The sequence below is a fragment of the Theropithecus gelada genome, chromosome 8 (assembly GCF_003255815.1).
Source record: "Theropithecus gelada isolate Dixy chromosome 8, Tgel_1.0, whole genome shotgun sequence".
Taxonomy (NCBI): Eukaryota; Metazoa; Chordata; class Mammalia; order Primates; family Cercopithecidae; genus Theropithecus; species Theropithecus gelada.
In genome coordinates, this window is record NC_037676.1 from 26320042 (window position 1) to 26339202 (window position 19161).

Sequence of the window (19161 nt, forward strand, 5' to 3'; positions counted from 1 at the left end):
TATACCTTACTGTTACTGCTTCTTCGCCTTAACTTTCAGCATATTCCTTTAGGAGATTGCCACGCCTTGGTCAGAATACATCGACAGTTTTATAATAGAACAGAAAAGCTTCAGTTTTCAGGAATCTATTTTAGTCGGCTTGTTGAAACACATCTCTCTTCCTGAAAGCAAGCAATTCTTGAAGTGGATCAACCTTGTCATCATATCCCTTTTATTCTCCACCGTATGACAGTCCCTGTAGCATCTTAGCCACTGCTTTTTTGTTTTTACTTATTTTCCACTCCCGCCCCCCACCGCCCGCCCCCAGTAGCAAAATGAAGGCATGCCGGGAAGCAGCGACTCAACATAAAAAGAGGACCCTCCATGCACTCAGCTCACAAGACAGTTTTATTGAATTAGTTGCATGCAGGAGCAGTTCTGTTCTTCCCATGAGCAGCAGATTCGAGTGTTAGAGTGCAGGATCCAGAGCGGGGATCTGCTCTGGCTGGGCGAAGTTGGGGGCCTGGAGGCTGGGGCCTGGTCACTTGGTGACATGCAGAGCTCTCTCTGGGGGGCTGCAGCTCATCTCGGGGGAGCTGGACTCAGATGCCCCCGTAGGTCCAAAAGCAACATTCACATCTCACTTCTCCCTGAAATAAGAAAGAGTTATCCACCAAATAAAACATCCTCCAAAGGAAAAATAAAATTCCCAGTAACTTCCTGGCTTTGTTCTTGGGCTCTGGCTCCAGGTGGAGTCATGCCCACCAGGCTACGGAGTCTGCACTTCGTCTGGTTTTTTGTTTTTGTTTTTTTGGCTCCCAGAGACTCACTGGGCCCTGCAGGCTGGCAGGAAAGGCCCGCCTGCTCACCTTTGCTTTTTGCGGTATTCCTGCAGCGCTTTCTCCGCCACAGTCTCCATAAATTTAGGGTTCTTCCTGGAGACCTCTACAGGGACCGTCACAGTGATGGGATCAGAGTCAAAGAGCTTCACGACCACCTCAGTGACACTGGAAGGAACATCTGAGTCAGAAGTGTGGGAAGCCACCTAAATTGAACAAAAGAAAAGAGCTGAAACACTGTGGTCAAAATGCGTGCATTTTGCAACAGAAGTCAGGCTTCTGATAGGAAAGTCCTCCCGCTCCTCTGAGAAAACCTAGAGCGCTGACCCCAGTGCTTCTTACGCATCTAGACATCACTACAGCTCAGTGGACAAGTGACCTGGTTCACAGACACTCATGTGTTGGGGCAAATGCCATCTGCAAATGACCAGCCCAGGGAGCACCCCAAAGAATAAAAGTGGTTTCCAAACATTTGCTCTGGGCAACCATTGACTAGAGTAGATGTCTACTCTACAGTAGGTCAGACTAGAGTAGAAAAGGAATCCAGGGGGCCTGGCGGGAAGAAAGAAAAGAAAAAGAAGGGTGCCCAGTACTAGAAATAAGATTTTTTTATTTGATTTTTTTATTTTATATTTTATTTTGGTTTTTTCTTTTGGTTTGTTTGTTTGTTTTAAGAGACAGAGTCTCACTCTTCACCCAGGCTGGAGTGCCATGGTGTGATCACAGCTCACTGCAGCCTCCACCTCTGGGCTCAGGCAATCCTCCCACCTCAGCCTCCTGAATAGCTGGGACTACAAGTATGTGCCACCACACCTGGCTGATTTTTGTATTTTTTGTAGAGAGGGAATCTTGCTATGTTGCCCAGACTGGTCTCAAATTCCTAGCCTCAAGTAATCCTCTTGCCTCGGCCTCCCAAAGTGCTGGGATTACAGGCATGAGCCACCATATCTGGCCGAGAGAGAAGTTTTTATCACTGGCAGAGAATGATGTACTAATTCACAAGCCATTTTACATGCCAGAGGGCAGCCATGTAGCTTTGAGGAAAGAACAGAGGCTTCTGGTTTATTCATAGGTCTGTGCACCAAAACAAAAACAACAACAACAAAATACAGGCCTGGCAGTCAGGCAGTCAGGTTCGAATACCCACCCAAGTCACCCATCAGCTATCACACCTTGGACCTTGGCCAAGCTGTGGAACCTCTCTTAATTTGCTCCTCTGTAAAACAGAGTTATATTTTCCCTGAGTGGGTGATGAGGCTTCAAGGCAACAAGGGCACCTAACGTTTTCTATTTCCTGCCGTGTGAGAAATGCTTGGTCAAAAGCACACGTGCCCCTGCTCCCGATCACAGCTCAGGCTCCCCAACCACAGCATGTGGCTGGGACACAGCTCACCGTGGTGACCCGCAGATAGTACTGGTCTTCGCCTTGCGTGAGGTTTGCCAGCCGGGACACCCAGTTAAACTGCTCGTTCAGCTGCTCCAGCAAGGAGGAGGTGTTGAGCATCTTCCACTGGTAGGACTGCAGCAGTTCGTTGTATTTCCTGGTCAACTTCTCAGCGACCTGGAGGGATTCATTGAGCTCCCGCCGCAGCTGAGCCTGGGCGGGGTTGTTGGCCGAACAGTCTGCCCAGAGATGGAAGAAATGAAAGGCAGAGGTGTGAAGGAACGGCTACAGAGGGATAGAAGCATGAATGAATGGAAGTCAGGACATGCAGCTGGGAACAAAAGCAGTGCTTCCCTAAGGGAAGGGCCACAAACTGGAATTGTCCACAATAAAATAAAGGTTTTGCCGCGGACTGTGAATCTAGATGCTGCTTCCATCATCCAGAAAGTCTTCTGGGTTTTTTGTTTTTGTTTCTGTTTTTTTGAGACAGAGTTTTGCTCTGTTGCCTAGGAGTACAGTGGCGAGATCTTGGCTCACTGCAGCCTCGACTTCCCAGGCTCAGGCTATCCTCCAGCCTCAGCCTCCTGAGTAGCTGGGGCTACAGACACATGCCACCATGCCCAGTTAATTTTTGCATTTTTTGTAGAGATGGGGTTTCTCTATGTTTCCCAGGCTGGTCTGAAACTCCTGGGCTCAACCAATCTGCCGAAAGTGCTGGGATTACAGGTGTGAGCCACCATGCCCAGCCTGAGAAGCCTTGCTCTGGAAAAATACGTCAACTGACCTAAACAGTGTGCTTCATGACGTCATTGATTTATCTTTGGGTGCCAGACCCTTATCTCTTTGGTGACAAACTGTGTTGACCACACTTCCAAAAGCACTGATCTCAAGTTCTCCATGTTCTCAGATCTGGAGTGGCTCTCACTGCCCTACTCCCTCCCAGGAATCATTTCCAAAGAGGAGGAATATTACTCACAGCTGCCATTTGTGTGGTACCACCTGTGTCCCAGACACCACAGAAAGTTCTCTCTGGATATCCTTTTTCCCTAAGAATTGGATCTGTTCTGACTTAAGGATTAGCACTCCTATTTGACCAATAATGAAACTGAGGCCCACAGAAGTAGTAATAAGTAGCTTACCTACAGCCATAGAAGAAATGATCTCTGGGCCCAGGATTGAACCAAGGTCTTCAGCTCCAAAGCCTGGGCTCTTCCTACCCTGGGTCTGTGGTTCTGGACAATCCTCCAAGCTTGTCTTTTTTTTTTTTTTTTTTTTTTTTTTTTTTTTTTTTTTTTTTTGAGACAGAGTTTCGCTCTTGTTGCCCAGGCTGGAGTGCAATGGCATGACCTGGCTCACTGCAACCTCCGCCTCCCGGGTTCAAGCAATTCTCCTGCCTCAGCCTCCAGAGTAGCTGGGATTACAGGTGCCTGCCACCACCCCCGGGTGATTTTTTTTTGTATTTTTAGGAGAGATGAGGTTTCACCATGTTGGCTAGGCTGGTCTCAAACTCCTGACCTCAGGGGACCCGCCCACCTCGGCCTCTCAAAGTGCTGGGATTACAGGCGTGAGCCAATGCACCCAGTCCAAGTTTGTCTTTTGAGCATGTCTGCAGAGGTGGCAGTTCTGGTGCCAAGAGTTCATGCAGCTGACACACTGGCACCTGGTGGCCAGGGGTCCTTACCCGCCCACCTGCCCACCCATGGCTGGTCACTGAGTTCATCAAGAGGGCAGGGAAAAGAGAATTCATTCCTCTTGGCCCTGAGCTGCAGGTTGTCAGATTCATTAAGAGCTGGAAACTGCCCACTAGCTCTTAAAACTACTATTTTTCTCCCCCTAAGTTATTTCAAAAATATCCAGAGGCAGGTACATCAGATGTGAGTTAGGGGAAGGGAGATTGTGCCTATGCTTTAGGATGATGACTGCAATTATTTATAGTAAAATAAAATATTAGGTGGGGAAAGAAACAATTACTAACAAGATGCCAGGTTGAAAATAAATATGTAATAAATAATCTTCACTATTTTACCAAAAAATAATTTAAAAATAAAAAAAATCAGCCAGGCGTGGTGGCTCACACCTGTAATCCCAGCACTTTGGGAGGCTGAGGCAGGCTGATCACTTGAGGTCACGAGTTTGAGACCAGCCTGGCCAATATGGTGAAACCCTGTCTCTATTAAAAATAGAAAAATTAGCCAGGCATGGTGGCGCACACCTGTAATCCCAGCTACACAGGAGGCTGGGGCAGGAGAATCGCTTGAACCCAGGAAGCAGAGGTTGCAGTGAGTGAAGACTGCGCTGCCGCATTCCAGCCTGGGTGATAGAGTGAGACTCTGTCTTAAAAAAAAAAAAAATAAAATAAAATAAGAAAAATCCTTGAGAGCCGAGGATTAGTCTAGAATAGAGGTTCTCTACTGGGGTGACGCTGTCGCCCAGGGAGATTTAGCAAGTTCTGAAGTTAGTTGTCACAACGAAGGGAAGGGAGCTTTTGCCCTCTAGTGGGTAGAGGCCAGGAGTGCTGCCAAACACCTGTGACTGCTCAGGACAGCCCCCCACGACAAAGAATGACCTGGCCCAAAATATCGGCACTGCTCACACCTGTAATCCCAGCACTCTGGGAGGCCGAGGTAGGAGGATCACTTGAGCCCAGGAGTTGCAGACCAGCTTGGGCAACATAGCAAGACCCCATCTCTACTAAAAATAAAAAAATTAGCCAAGCATGGTGGCGCACCCGTGTAGTCTGTTACTCAGGAGGCTGAGGCAGGTAGATCAGGCTGCAGCCACTGGGTGATAGAGAGAGACCCTGTCTCAAAAAAAAAAGAAAAAAAAAATCAATAGCACTGAAATTGAGAAATCCTGATCTAGAGGTCCCAGGCAGTACATGCTTATATGGTTGCAAGCACCTTAAATAACAGTAGGCAGTCCTCTTCAGTGTGGACTATTTAGCTCAGCTTACAGAATTACTCTTACCAATAATCCTCTAAGAATCTATCTCAGGCCAGGCACGGTGGCTCACACCTGTAATCCCAGAACTTTGGGAGGCTGAGGCGGGCAGATTACTTGAGGTCAGGAATTCAAGACCAGCCTGGCCAACATAGTGAAACCCTGTCTCTACTAAAAATACAAAAATTAGCTAAGTGTGGTGGTGCACACCTGCACTCCCAGCTACTGGGGAGGCTGAGGCAGGAGAATCACTTGAACCCAGGAGGCAGAGGTTGCAGTGAGCCAAGATAGAACCACTGTACTCCAGCTATAATCAATGACTGGTAAGACTGGCGCCAGCTGCACTCTCAGCTGTAATCAATGACGATTAAGATTGGCGCCAGACCTGAGCCCAGCCTGCAACAACAAAGTAAAAATCAGCATAAGAGGTCCAACCTGGGCCCAGGCATCTGGACATCTTTTCTTCAGGCCCTAACGTGACTAGCTTTCTTGTGGTGAGGTACCATGTAATTGATGCCACTCTATGATATTTTTATAGAAAAAGCCCCAAGGCCTGGTTGTGCACTCATCTGCAGCGACTTACACTTCAGCCTCTTAAAGCACAACTGTTTATTTTGCAGTGGCTTCTAAAATTACAGGAGTGAGGCTAGGAATGTTTAACTAGACCCTGGCGGCCTGCCATGGGAAACTCAAACTAAGCATTAAGTAAGAGCAAAGCCACCAGATCGATAAGCTGTTTACAAGGGGAAACAATTAACTCTTTCTGAGTATGAACTGCTGTGTACCAGGAACTAGTCCGAACACTGTCACAGCTGTTATCTCTAAGTGGAAAGAAGTTAACCCATAAAGAGAGCTGATGAAACGGAGGGAGACAGTTGAAGGGAAATATTCCCTTTGCCTAGGGGACCAACCAGCCAACCAAAGGGACTGTTGCTTGGATTCCCAGGTACCGAGATCTGTGACTTCTGTGGCCAGAGGCTGCGAGGGGCCCTGGGAGAGAACACAGCGCCCTAGGATTGAAGCCCAGCTCACCCATGTCGGGGTCAATCTTGGATAAGTTATTAACCTTTTTACGGCTCAGTTTCCTCAGAGGGTCATTCTGAGGAAATGTGTGTCGAGTGTTTAGAACAGTGCCTGGCCTCTGGTCAGTTTTGTTAAACAAAATACATACTGTCTGCAATTTCATAATCTGCAGAGGAAAATGAAGATGCCTACAATGCTTGGCACTTGGGAACAGAATCACTGGGGAGTCCCAGGGCGATGACTTTTTTCGACAAGCTTTTTTCAACACGGGCCCGATGGGGTGGAGGGCACTTTTACATCTCTATCGACGTCTCACCGACTTCAGGGACAGCCTCGCATCATCCTCTCATTCTAAGATGAGGAACCCAAGCTGCGTGAAGCTCAGGACCTGCCCCAGGTCACAGCTCAAAGGCGGCAGAGCTGGAATCCAAACGCTTATCTGTCTGACACCATAAAGGCAGTACCAGTGAGGCCCCAGTGACCCCAGGACAAAAGGTATAGGAAGGGGCAGCTTGTGATCTGGACCCCGACTCACCCACAGACAAGATCTCCCGGCACTTGTCACACTGGTCCTTCATCCGCAGGCAGCCCGTGGAGTTGTGGCGGATCTCCCGGCACACAGTCCGGTCATCGTCGCCTTCTGGGGACACAAGGGAAAAAGAGTCAGTCATCCAGCCATGCAGAGATGGAACCCACTGATTCCCGTTGTTATTTTTATTTATTTTTTTTATTTTAGAGACAGGGTCTCACTCTGTTGCCCAGGCTGGAGTGCAATGGTGCAATTATACATAGATCACTGCAGCCTCCAACTTCTAGGCTCAGGTGACTCTCTTGCCCCAGCCTCCCAAGTAGCTGGGACTACAGGTGTACACCACCACACCTGGTTAATTTTTTTAAGTTTTTATTTTTGTAGAGACAGGATCTCACTGTCTTGGCCAGGCTGGTCTCAAATTCCTGGCCTCAAATGATCCTCCCGCCTTGGCCTCCCAAAGTGCTGGCATCACAGACATGAGCCACCACGCCCAGCTCAGTTTTTTTCCTCTTTAAATAAGGATAATATCACCCTTGTGATATTGCTGGGGAAAAATCGAGATGACACCCACTGAGCCCTCGGCATGGTTCTCAGCATCTAATGGGTTGCTCAAAAGGCCGTGAGCTTCCACCCCTTCTCACCTCGTATGAATTCCGTGGACGGGTGCTGGAAGGCCGGGCTGTGGAAGTGGATGTCCATGGCCTGCTGAGCCTCATGTATCATCTCAAGGAAGGGCTGGAACATGGCGTGGAAGTTCAGGGGCTCATAGGGAGAAAAGGGCATCAAGCTGCGAACGATGCGGGACTTGGGAAAGAAGAAGTGAGGCCTCCGGTGGGGCAGGCTGAAGGGCAGGAAGCGGTAGGAGTCCTGGGGCTCCCGGGCGAAGAACCTGTCCTGGAAGAGCTCGTCCATGATGCTGGATGCGCGGCTGAAGCGGTCCTGCATGACATCCATCATGTGTGTCTGCTGCCGGTCGTTTTCCAGCAGGGAGTCGATGCGGTCGCCGTTTATCCAGAAGTAGAAGGGTGAGCTCTGGTTCAGGAACTCCTCGAGCTGGGACAGCCAGCACGGGCACAATTAGGAGAAGCTCACCAAGGCCATGGCCTTCTGGCCTCCCACTCCCCGGGGAGCCAGGCCAGGCCCTGCCCATGGCTGTAACAGTCACACAGCAAGTGACCAACAGCCCAGCGGGACCAGCCCCCAGCACCCCAACTGTCAGGTCCACGCCCTTTCCTTTTACCTCCCTCCATGGGGGACAGTTTTGAGACACCTGGGAGGCCATAAGAGTCACAAGGCCCAACATTTCAGGTTCATCCATGGTCATCTTTGGCCACCAATGATATCCACCCCCTGCTCAGCTAAGGGCCAACTGATGTGACTTCAGGGACTGGAGCAATTCACTGAGTCCCAATCAAAAAAGCCCTGCAGCAGAGGACAGGAGCAATACTAATACACTAAAAAAATCTTACATTGGCTGGGCACAGTGGCACACATCTGTAATCCCAACAATTTGGGAGGCTGAGGTAGGAGGATTACTTGAGCTTAGGAGTTTGAGACCAGCCGGGGCAACTTGGCCAAACCCCATGTTTGCAAAAAAAATACAAAACTTAGCTGGGTATGGTGGTGTGTGCCTCTGGTCCCAGCTACTTAGGAGGCTGAGGTGGGAGGATCACCTGAACCCAGGAGGTCAAAGCTGCAGTGAAACATGATCACACCACTGCACCCCAGCCTCGGTGACAGAGTGAGACCCTGTCTCAAAAAAAAAAAAAAAAATTCTTAAATCCTTCCACATAAGTGGACACAGGGCTCTGCCATCCCCCAAAGCGGTTATGTCATCCAGCTAAGCACTGCTGCATGAGTTTTCTAAGAGAAGGTAGGCCGGGCGCGGTGGCTCATGCCTGTAATCCCAGCACTTTGGGAGGCCGAAGCGGGCGGATCACAAGGTCAGGAGATCGAGACCACGGTGAAACCCCGTCTCTACTAAAAATACAAAAAACTAGCCGGGCGCGGTTGTGGGCGCCTGTAGTCCCAGCTACTCGGGAGGCTGAGGCAGGAAAATGGCGGGAACCCGGGAGGCGGAGCTTGCAGTGAGCTGAGATCGCGCCACTGCACTCCAGCCTGGGCGACAGAGCGAGACTCCGTCTCAAAAAAAAAAAAGAAAAAGAGAAGGTAGATACCTGGCCTACATCCTTTTGATGACTCCACTCTCACTACTCATGCCAGACATCACCAATGGAGCATGGCACTCTGGGCCCCAATGCAGCCAGCCAATACTAATCAATTGCATCTGGCATGTGGAATGAAGCATATTTCACTAGGCTCCCGTCCTTTCCCACTCAGCCTTGGCCACTGATGTGTCCCTTTTCACCTGGCGGCCAACCAGGCCCGAGCCACTTCTGCAGACGCGTGCGTAGAACTTCATGCAGGTCTGTTTCAGGCAGGGCTTACACTCTTCCCAGAGGGCCATCATGGTCTCATTGCACACTCCTGGGAACTCCTTCAGCTTTGTCTCTGATTCCCTGGTCTCACTTAGGGCATCCTAGAGGAAGACACGAGGCTGGCTGAGCCACACAGAGACCACAGGCTCACACACTCAAGGAGGTGCTGGGTGCCAGGCCCTCTGCCCAGGGCAGGCCTTCCCACAGGATGGCCACCCAGCATGCAAGTGTGCACCCTTGCTCCAGTTCAGGCTTCCCTTCATTCACCCACCTGGAATCCCCTTCCCACCCGGCTTGAAGAATCCACTCATCCTTTAAGATCCGACTGTTCCCTAACTCCTAGAAGCTTCCCAGCTCCTGGAACCCATGTGGACAGCACCTCTCTCTGATTTAGTGCGCTGATCATCTACTCAGTGACTACCCTCTCACTGAAGCCTCATTTTCTATTCTCTGCTTCTGGTATTTAAATTTCATCTTCCAAAGCAGGCTGCAGACTCCCTGAATCTTATCTTTCTATTGCAACCATGCCCCCTGGCATGCAAAGGGAATGGCAGGCTTTCAACACCAAAGCCACACCAGCTGTCAAAATTCTCTAATGGGTCCTTGCCACTTGATCCAATAATTCTCTAAGAATCTATCTCAGGCCAGGTGCAGCGGCTCACACCTGTAATCCCAGCACTTTGGGAGGCCAAGGCGGGCATATTACTTGAGGTCAGAAGTTCGAGACCAGCCTGGCCAACATGGTGAAACCCCGTCTCTACTAAAAATACAAAAATTAGCTGGTGTGGTGGTGCACACCTGCACTCCCAGCTACTTGGGATGCTGAGGCAGGAGAATCGCTTGAACCCGCAAGGCGGAGGTTGCAGTGAACCGAGATCAAACCACTACACTCCAGCCTGGGTGACAGAGCGAGACTCTGTCTCAAAAAACAAAACAAAACAAAACAAAGACTCTATCTCAAAGGAATCCCCTGACAAAGAAAAAGATGCTTAAAAATATTTGGTACAGTATTATCTTATGGAAAAAAAATAAAATCATAATCAACCCAGATGCTTAAAAGAGACAGGTTAAACAAACTGTGGTTCCTACAAAGAGTAAATGGTACATCATTACAAAGGATGTTTATAGTCCATTTTGAATATTATCATATGTACTGTTTATGTGAAAAATTCATAATTTTGTGCATAGCCACTGTCAAAAAAGCACAGAGGAAAAGAATAGGAAGAAATAGATCAAATGTTGACAGTGACTTGTCCTTGGGCAAAAGGATTATGGAAAAACTTTTCCTCTTCTATTTTTCTATATTAAAATCTCTATAAATGAGTGTGTTAGTCTTCAAAAAAATTAGTCTATCCACACCCCAGAGTTACGTGAGGTCTTTGTCCTGCTCCATCATCCCCTGTCCTCTGCTGGGCGAAGACAGCCCACCTCCCACTGAGCCAAGACACAAGTGCCACCCATGCTGCCTACTTCCTTTCCTTCTGGCTTACCTACTCCTCAACTAAGAAGTAGCTCTTAGTTGTAGCTCTTTGAGATACGCTCTTTTCTCCAAATGTGATGTGCTTTATTATAAAACCAGAATTGTTGAATGTCAAACTCCAGTGATAACCACAAAAGTGTGGGCATGAGACATGCTCCTTCCCCAGGAGCTATTTGAGGATTCTCATAGAATGGTGAGAAATGGCCTGTTAATCCCAGCACTGTGGGAGGCCAAGGCAGGCAGACCAAGAGGCCAAGGTTAAGAGTTCGAGACCAGCCTGGCCAATATAGTGAAACCCCACCTCTACTAAAAATACAAAAAATTAGCCGGGTGTGGTGGCGCGTGCCTGTAATCCCAGCTACTCAGGAGGCTGAGGCGGGGAATCACTTGAACCCTGGAGGTGGAGGTTGCAGTGAGCTGAGATTGTGCCATTGCACTCCAGCCTGGGCAACAGAGCAAGACTCCATCTCAAAAAAAAAAAAAATGGTGAGAACTGATACTGAGGCCAAGAAAGGGCATGAAGCTTGAAAAAAAGGTAGAGCTGCATCCAGGCCAGGATTCCCTGAAGTGGCTCCCATGGAGCTGTGCTCAAAGCAGCCAGGAAAAAAAAAAAAAAAAAAAATGAATTCCCTGGTCAATTTGGAAAACTCTGGGTTTCATGGAGTTACACAGGTTTCTTTACTGCACAACTTCTCAGAGCCTTTGAAATGCTTTTAACATGCATGATGGATCATGAAGCTGGCAGGTAGCTACATCTTAGCATCTGAAGTAGGGCGACCGTGAGAGGAGGTTTGTAGGATACTCTTAAGGAGACTTGATTTCTTAAATAAGTTGTTCATTGAATTATAGTGTTTTAGTTTTGTCGAATCATTAAGCACAGGCTAGACCTGCTATATCCACTACTGGGCTTAAGATGTTTCTTTATGAAGTAGTCCAGAACTCTAGGAAGACGTGGCGTGCAGTGTGCCTGCCTTAACCCTAACGGTATCAACCCAACTAGATAAGCTTCCTGAAGGTTGGACACCACCCCCATCTGGGCCCCCGCCGCCACCCCATCCAGAGCCTGCTTGGAACTACTACGTGGTCAGGGTTTAGAAGCATCTATTGAAATGAATCTGGGCATTAGGCCCTGGGCCAGGCTTATAACAAAACCTGATCCAAGATCTCACTCCCTGATGCTTTCAAAAGCGAATGAACCTTTCCTACTTCTTAACTACAGCCCCAGCATCAGCTGACACAGCCTGGGAGGACTGCGGGTCACCATGGCAACCCAGCAAGGCACCGTGCAGTGACCCCCTCCCTCCCCTCCAGTGGGATGGTCGAGGCAGGGTGGCGTTCGTGGCTTCTCCTGACCTCTTTCTTCTTCTTGGCTTCCTCTAGGTTGCTGAGCAGTGTCTTGCGCTCTTCGTTTGTCTTTTCTATGAGAGTCTTTATCTCTTTCACCCCGTTGACAGCATTTTGAATTTCCTTATTGACGTACTTACTTCCCTGATCAGACATTTCTGCAAGAGAAGTGCAAGAGGTAGCATGAGGCGAGAGGAAGACGTGGCCTCGGGATGTAACCCTGGAATGAGCTGGAATGGCCAGAAAGGCCCGTTCAGTTCAGGGGCTGTCAAGGCTGGGACCCCCACCCCTGCCGGCAGGCAGCAGCATGGCCCCAGCCTTTCCCTGGCACAGGCTCCCATCACAGGCTCCTTGCTGACTACACCCTACTGCTCAGAAATGCAGACCATGGGAGCTGGCACACCCAGAGCTATGCCCAACCACTGCCATGTGCCCCTGGAGAACGAGCCGGGTGCAGAAGAAACTTGTCAAGGGAAAAAAAAAAAAAAAAACCCAGAAGTGTCAGCTCTGAAGCATCAAAATACAAAATTTGTCATTTTGGACACAAATCTTTCTAGAGTTCAGTTTAACCAGACATGTGTATTTCTTTGTTCCAATGCAGTGCCAGGTGACAGGAATAAGATGAGTAAATAAGGCGTAGCACTGATAACAAATGCAGTGAAACACTGTGTCACGTAAGTGCTACTTCACTGGTGTTTATCCCATGCCAAGCACTGCGCCAAACACTTCATGTGCAGTTTACATAATGCTCCAGCCCCTTACCATGCCCACTTCGCAGAGGGAGACATGGGAAGTGTGATATGATAGGTAGGGTCAAAGTGTCAATCAGGTAGGGGGAGTACGTTGTGGAGGTCTAACATACAGGTGGTGCTTATAGTTAATAACACCATATTATAACTGGAAATTTGCTAAGAGTAAGTCTTTCCACCATCCCACCATACAAAGTGGTCATCATTTCAATGTATGTGCATTTCAAAACATCATGTCATATACCTTAAATACACACAATTTTTATTTGTTAATTGTATCTCAATAAAACGGGGGGTGGGGGAAGTGTCATGAGATCAAGATAGTGGCCCAAAGTCACCCAGCTGAGAAGAGGTGAAACAGACTCACACCCATGTCTGATCTGGGTTTTTAGCAATGATCCTGCAGAAGCAGTCAGCTCACAGGAGGGACAAGCTCTGGGCACTCCAAAGGGGAGAGGGATAAGAGCTCCAGTGGTCCAGACACAGCTTCGTGGAGGAGGCCTGGGAGCTGGGCCAAGGGGCCTGGGAAGGGAACAGCTGAATGAAATGCAGCAGCTGAAAGTGCTTGGGAAATGCCTGCAAATGCCGGCAGTCTAATGCACGCAGAGCCTGAACCAGGGGCCTGGGAGCAGAGGCTCAGAGGGGGCCCAGACACAGGCACCCAGACCCAGTGCAAAAGATAAAAACAGTCTGTAACACTGGGGCCTGATAGAGAGGCACTGAGCGGAGTTGGCTATCCTGCCCTCTGACCTCATCACCCTGTGGCCAGAGGCACATCACGCTTGGTGTACTCACCCTGGAGCTCATTGTCCGAGACCATCTGGTCCCCCAGGACCTGCCCACTCTCCCAGGTCAGCAGTAGCCCCACAAACAGCAGCAGAGTCTTCATCATGCCTCCAATTCTGGAGTCCTCGCACGCCTCTGTTTGCAGAGAACAGGAGACCATCATGGGAACAGCTTAGACAGCCTGCTGGCGTCCCGCCCACCTGCCGCCTGCAGCAGCTCCCCAGGGCCTCACTGCCCTCGGCTGTCCCCACAGCAGGCACTGCTGCACTTTTATTCCTGAGGAAATGGGGGAAAGAACCAGACTTGCCATGGACACCTCAAATGAAAGCGAAGGCAGGAGGTGCAGAGAGGGAGGGACTGCAGGACAGCAACGTTGAGTGGCCAAAACAAGAACCCTGGCATTGGAGGAGCCAGGCTCTTGTCCAAGCCACATCCTTCCCCGCAATCAGCGAGGCACACAGGCTTTCTGCATCCTGGCCTCCTTGTCCAGAGTGGTATCGATCATGTCAGACACTGAAAATACCCGCCTTAGGTCACGCATCCGTCCCTCCCCATGCCACCTCCACAGAGGGACTGCATCCCACAGACCAGCCACGTCCTCTGCAGTGTGCATCTAAATCTTCACCCCAGCAGACACTCCCCATCCACCACAGCGCTGCAGCCCTCAGCACCACCTGAACTTGATTTTCAAGAGCCGGGGGCAGCAGCAGCCATTCCTTCACACCGAATCCATCTGCATCCCTAGTGGGAGGCTTGGACCTGGCTGCCTGTGCTTTCAGGGGTGGAAGTAGTGGAAGCCAGGAAGGACAATTCCCTTCAGAGAGTAGAGCGGGTTCGCAGTGGCCCGAGGAGCAACCTTCCCAGAGAAAAGTCCCTTTGGAAGGATGAGTCCTTTTGCTCTGCCAGGCCCTCCACACGGCCCATCCCCTCTAAGCCCACAGCAAGCTGCCCTGCCAGTGTTCCTGCCACCACTGGGCTGGCTGCCCTGAGCCAGGGGGCACAGGCCACAGCCCCGGTCTTACACAATGGACCCTTTCCCAGAAGCTGAGGCTGTTGCATAAAACAGAAACCCCTCCCCCTGCACCCCACCCCTACCATCCCCCCTCCTAAGAACTGCTTATCTGAGCTCACCCATTTCCCATAACAAAACCAACAGGAAGGTGGGGTTCCCCTTCCTGAAATGGTTCACATCCAAAGCCCGCTCAACCCAGCAGGCCCATCTGGACACTCAGTAGCACATTAACAAGGAGTGCCTCTCACGAGAAGTAATCAGGCACACAGAGCCAGGGAGCAGCGTGGGAGAAGAGATGGGGTCAGCGCCTTCCCCACAGACGGGGTGGGTGGTGGAGACCGGGCTCACCAGGAAGGCTGTGGTCTCACGGGCTCTGCCCCAGCTGCCCACTGAGCCCTGAAATGCCTGCAGCAGGAACAGAGCCTTTGTCATGCCAGAGAGACAAAGCCAGCCAGAAACACCTCGGCCAGGGGCCCCTGAAAGCAACAACTTCTGGAAAAACCCATTCAGAACTAGGTTCTGACCAGAAGACAGGGTGTTGGGCCCTGAAGAATGGGGCAGCCAAAGGCAAGATACAGGAAAGGAATTCCAGACTCAGCAGCGGGCATAGAGAGCCTGGGGTCCCTGGTGAGCCATCCAGCTCAAAGCTGGGAAGGGGGTCGTTCTCTCACCCAACCCCTCCACCTTAGCAGTGAGGCTGAAGCCCAGAGAGGGCATGGGACTCCCTAGGGCCCACAGCATGCTCATGGGACTCCATAGGGCCCACAGCATGCTCATGGTAACCCCAGGATGAGAGCCCAGCCCTCCCGACCCCTAGTCCAGTGTTCTTTCCTTGATTCCAAGTCACTTAAATATCTGAGCCTCAGTTTCTTCATCTGTAAAATGGATCTAATCCACACCTCAGAGAGGAGAATGTGTTCTGTAAACAAGAGGGTCTTATGTAATCATAGTAAATTCTGACTACTTCAATATTAGACTGAGGTCTGAGGCTGGGCATTGGCAGTGTCTAATCAACATGTCTGGAGAGGGGCAGGAAAACCGAGACAAGCACACAGAGGCCACCTGTGGTCCCCCGGACTGTGTGGCTCTGCTTTGGTGAAATGATTGACCACTTTTTAAAGTACTTATGAATCACTGCAGGGCTGGTTATAATGTTGGTTCTGAGTCAGAATCGGCTTTTTCAGCCAGTCTGCAGGTGATGTGGATGCTGCTGATCCGAGGAATGTTCTAGAACCATGACTACAGAGCCGACCTCCTTTCCTTTGCTCAGACTCACCTCCCCCCTCATCTCCTCTGCCTCCTGGGAGCCTGGCTGCCAGCTGCTCTGGGTGGAAGAGCCATGTCAAGGCCAAGGCCCTCGAGTCCCCAGCACTCCCACACAGCCTTATTCCCCCTAAGAAGGCTTAAACCACCTGGCCTTGCTCCTTCTACCAGAAAAGGCCAGTTCTGTGGACAAAGGGGCTGTGCAGGTGAAGAGGAGGAGGAGATGGGGTGGGGAGCAGGCTGACTTTGAGAGCAACTCTGCTCCAGGCACACCCTCCTGGGAGCTTTGAACTGAGCAACTTCCCAAAACATTTCCAAGCAGGGCAGGGCTGGAGGCTTAAGAAAATCAATGACCTGGTGGGGCGCAGTGATTCACGCCTGTCATCCCAGCACTTTGGGAGGCCAAGGCAGGCAGATTACTTTAGGAGTTCGAGACCAGCCTGGCTAAGGTGGTGAAACCCTGTCTCTACTAAAAATACAAAAATAAGCCGGGTGTAGCAGCTTGTGTTTGTAGTCCCAGCTACTCAGAGGCTGAGACACGAGAATTGCTTGAACCTGGACGGCGGAGGTTGCAGTGAGCCGAGATCGCGCTACTGCACTCCAGCCTGGGCAACAGAGTGTGATTTGATCTCAGAAATAATAATAATAATAATAATAATAAATGAAAGAAATGAAGAAAGAAGAAAGAGAAAGAAAGAAAAAGAAAGAGAAAGAAAGAAAAAAGAAAGAAAGAAAAAGAAAGAAAGAAAGAAAAAGAGAAAGAAAGAAGAGAAAGAAAGATAGAAAGAAAGAAAATCAATGACCATGAACAGGGAGCTGTGGGGAGGACGGGAAGACAGCGAAGAGGGCAACAGCTGGTGAGGGTTTTAATCCCAAAGCCCCGGCTCCTATCTGCCTCTTCAAATGGAGAAAACTAAATCAAAAGGAAAATAAGAAAGATAGTCATCTGTAATTCATACCACCCAGAGGCAAATGTTAGCACCGTGGTATATTTCCTTCTGTCTTCCATGCAGTTTATACAATCAGATCCTTCACATTCACCATCTTCAAATATTCTTTAAGAACATACTTTTGTGGCTATGTAATACTCCACTTTCTCATGGACCCAAGTTTATTTTACCATTCTCACAAGATTGGCCGTTTCAGTTGTGCCCAATGCCCCACTATTATTATAACTTACATTCTCATGGGCATCTTTTTTTTTTTTTTTTTTTTTTTGTATCTGTACTTACCTTTAAATTCCTAACCTCTCCCTTTAAAAAATAAAAATAAAAATCAGCTTCTTTTTCTTTTCTTTTTTTTTTTTTAACTAGGTCCAGAAATTCTGGAAGGTCAGGAGGCTTTGGCTGTAATCCCAATTCTGATACTTATTTGCTGTTTAGTGTTGGCACCAGTCCTAAACCTCTCCAGGTCTCAGATTATCATCTGTAAAATGAAACCGTGGAATCAGAGGTCTGAGGCCTGGTGGAGCTTGTGTGACTTTTCTCTGATGCACCTCAGATGCATTAGGAGGCAGAAAAAGTAGGATTTCGGTGGTTGCAGCATATACTTAAATCCGCAGGCTCATACTTACAGGCACAGTGTCCAGAGAGCTAGAGAATTTAGAAGAAAACTGGATGACTCATGCATGCAAGCCGAGAGCCACAACTGAGAGATCCGCATCTTCGCAGGGGACATGCTGCAGGAAGGAGCTCCGTGCAGGCCAGCTCCGTCACCTGCTAGCCTGGGTCTCCTGCAACGCGGCAGGTCTCCAAGTCTCAGTTTCCCCATCTTTGCGAAAGGATGATCATTATTTCCACTCTATTTATCCCCCACAGAATTGTGGTTGGAGCTCGTGCGCTCAGGCAGCGGTTGCGCCGGGGCCCCTGGTTCAGCTGACTGGTGATGGGGCTCCGGCCACCTCCCCTCCCTGGCTTCCTGGGCTCCGTCGAAAGCGCAAGGGTTGTGACTGCGAGCTCTGTCATCCCTCTCTGCCTGGCTACCAAACCCTGCCCGCCCATCCGTCCCGGTGTAGCTCTGCGCAAGGGTAGGGAAGATGGGGACATCTCACCGGTCAGCGGCACCCGGTGCCCGCGCGCTCCTCCTGGCGACGCCTCGTGGTGAGCACTGGGAGGCGCCGTATTTATAGCGGTCGGCTGGCACACACCCCCTTTGGGGCTGGCTGCAAACCTGCATGACTCACGCCCAAAGAATGCCGCGGAACGCAAAGGGAGCTTTCTGGAAGCCGGGAGGCGGGGGCCGGTGCAGCACCGGGCTAGGGGCGCCGGGGGGCGCATCATCACCGCGAATGGCTGTGCTGGCTCCAGGGGAGACCCTGAGGTGCGGCCGCTTGGTGCTCCCGGGAGGGAAGAGCCTGAACTCGCTTGCCCAGCTGGGCGCCCCTCTCACGCGGTTAGCCCGGCCCTCTGTCCCAGTCCAAAACACAGTGTCACAGTTCCCTGGCCCCGTTGAACTTAACCTTCACATTACACACGCGCCACTTCTCTTGGCCCATTTAAATAGTAAAGAGTCAGACATAATGAGGGTGGGATGGAGAGGGGCCTTGTGCTGGAGAAGAGGGCACAGAAAGTATTGAAACGCCTTCTCCTGGAAACACCACACTGATGGGGTCCCTGGACTGAGCCGCCAGGCCTGGAGGGAACAGAATTGTGTTTAGGAGTGATCAGAGCAGATAGTGGAGAGCCTGAAGGCCTCTCTGGGCTCCTTGATCCACGGAGCTTGAGCAATCATTGTCCCCCATCCTCTTGGAACCCAGCCAAGCAGGGTGGGCTTCATGGGTGTGGGACCCTCGCAGATCCACGTTTGGTTTAAGGGGCTACTGTGACAGTCTTGAAATTCTTCATAGTTTTTGAACCAGTGGCCCTGAATTTTTATTTTGCACTGAGCCTTCCCAATTAAGAAATCAGATCTGTGTCCAGAGGGGTTTGCTGGTCTCCAGCTGCTGAAGTTCCTTCTGCTGAGAGCAGGGAGAATCCTGTGGCAGCCACCCCAACCCCTGACAAGGAGGGGGAAATCCAGGAACCCTGGAGGTGCAGCTTGGGGAAGAAACTAATTCTTGGGGAAGAAACTGAGCCGTCCATTTTGGAGCCAGGGATGTTTGAGCCCCAGGAGGGAAGTCAAGGGGCTGACAGTTGGGGCAATGGGTTGACAGGGCAGGCACAGGCAGCCCCACTGGGGGTGGCAGACTTTGAAAACCATGTGAAACAAAGGGGCTTAAAGGAGAGCTGTGTGGTCAGGGGCTGAGTTTTCCCGTTCAGGATCAGGACTATGGAGGCACAACATGGAGGCCCAGTGCCTTGCTTGCCCAACGTCCTGGGGCCACTAGGACCCCAGCCCTTTTCAGGAGGCAGCCTGGGGGAATCTTCGAGGTCCATGAAAAAGTGGGAGAACCC

General features: G+C 50.3%; 1 protein-coding gene across 3 annotated transcripts; it reads right to left on the bottom strand.

The window, feature by feature from the left end:
- Positions 1-369: 369 nt before the first annotated feature.
- On the bottom strand, positions 370-18194 carry CLU (clusterin). 3 transcript variants are annotated; one of them, XM_025393234.1, is made up of 9 exons: positions 17820-18194; positions 13504-13629; positions 11969-12117; positions 9066-9236; positions 7339-7750; positions 6701-6805; positions 2212-2441; positions 849-1024; positions 370-629 (listed from the first exon to the last, which is right to left on the bottom strand). In XM_025393234.1, exons 1-9 carry the CDS (start codon positions 18046-18048, stop codon positions 620-622), a joined length of 1608 nt encoding a protein of 535 aa, XP_025249019.1. In that variant the 5' UTR covers positions 18049-18194; the 3' UTR covers positions 370-619. The 3 variants fall into 3 exon arrangements, with proteins under 3 accessions (XP_025249019.1, XP_025249020.1, XP_025249021.1); XM_025393235.1 differs by lacking the exon at positions 17820-18194 and adding an exon at positions 14626-14776; XM_025393236.1 differs by lacking the exon at positions 17820-18194 and adding an exon at positions 14169-14461.
- Between the last annotated feature and the right edge of the window lie 967 nt (positions 18195-19161).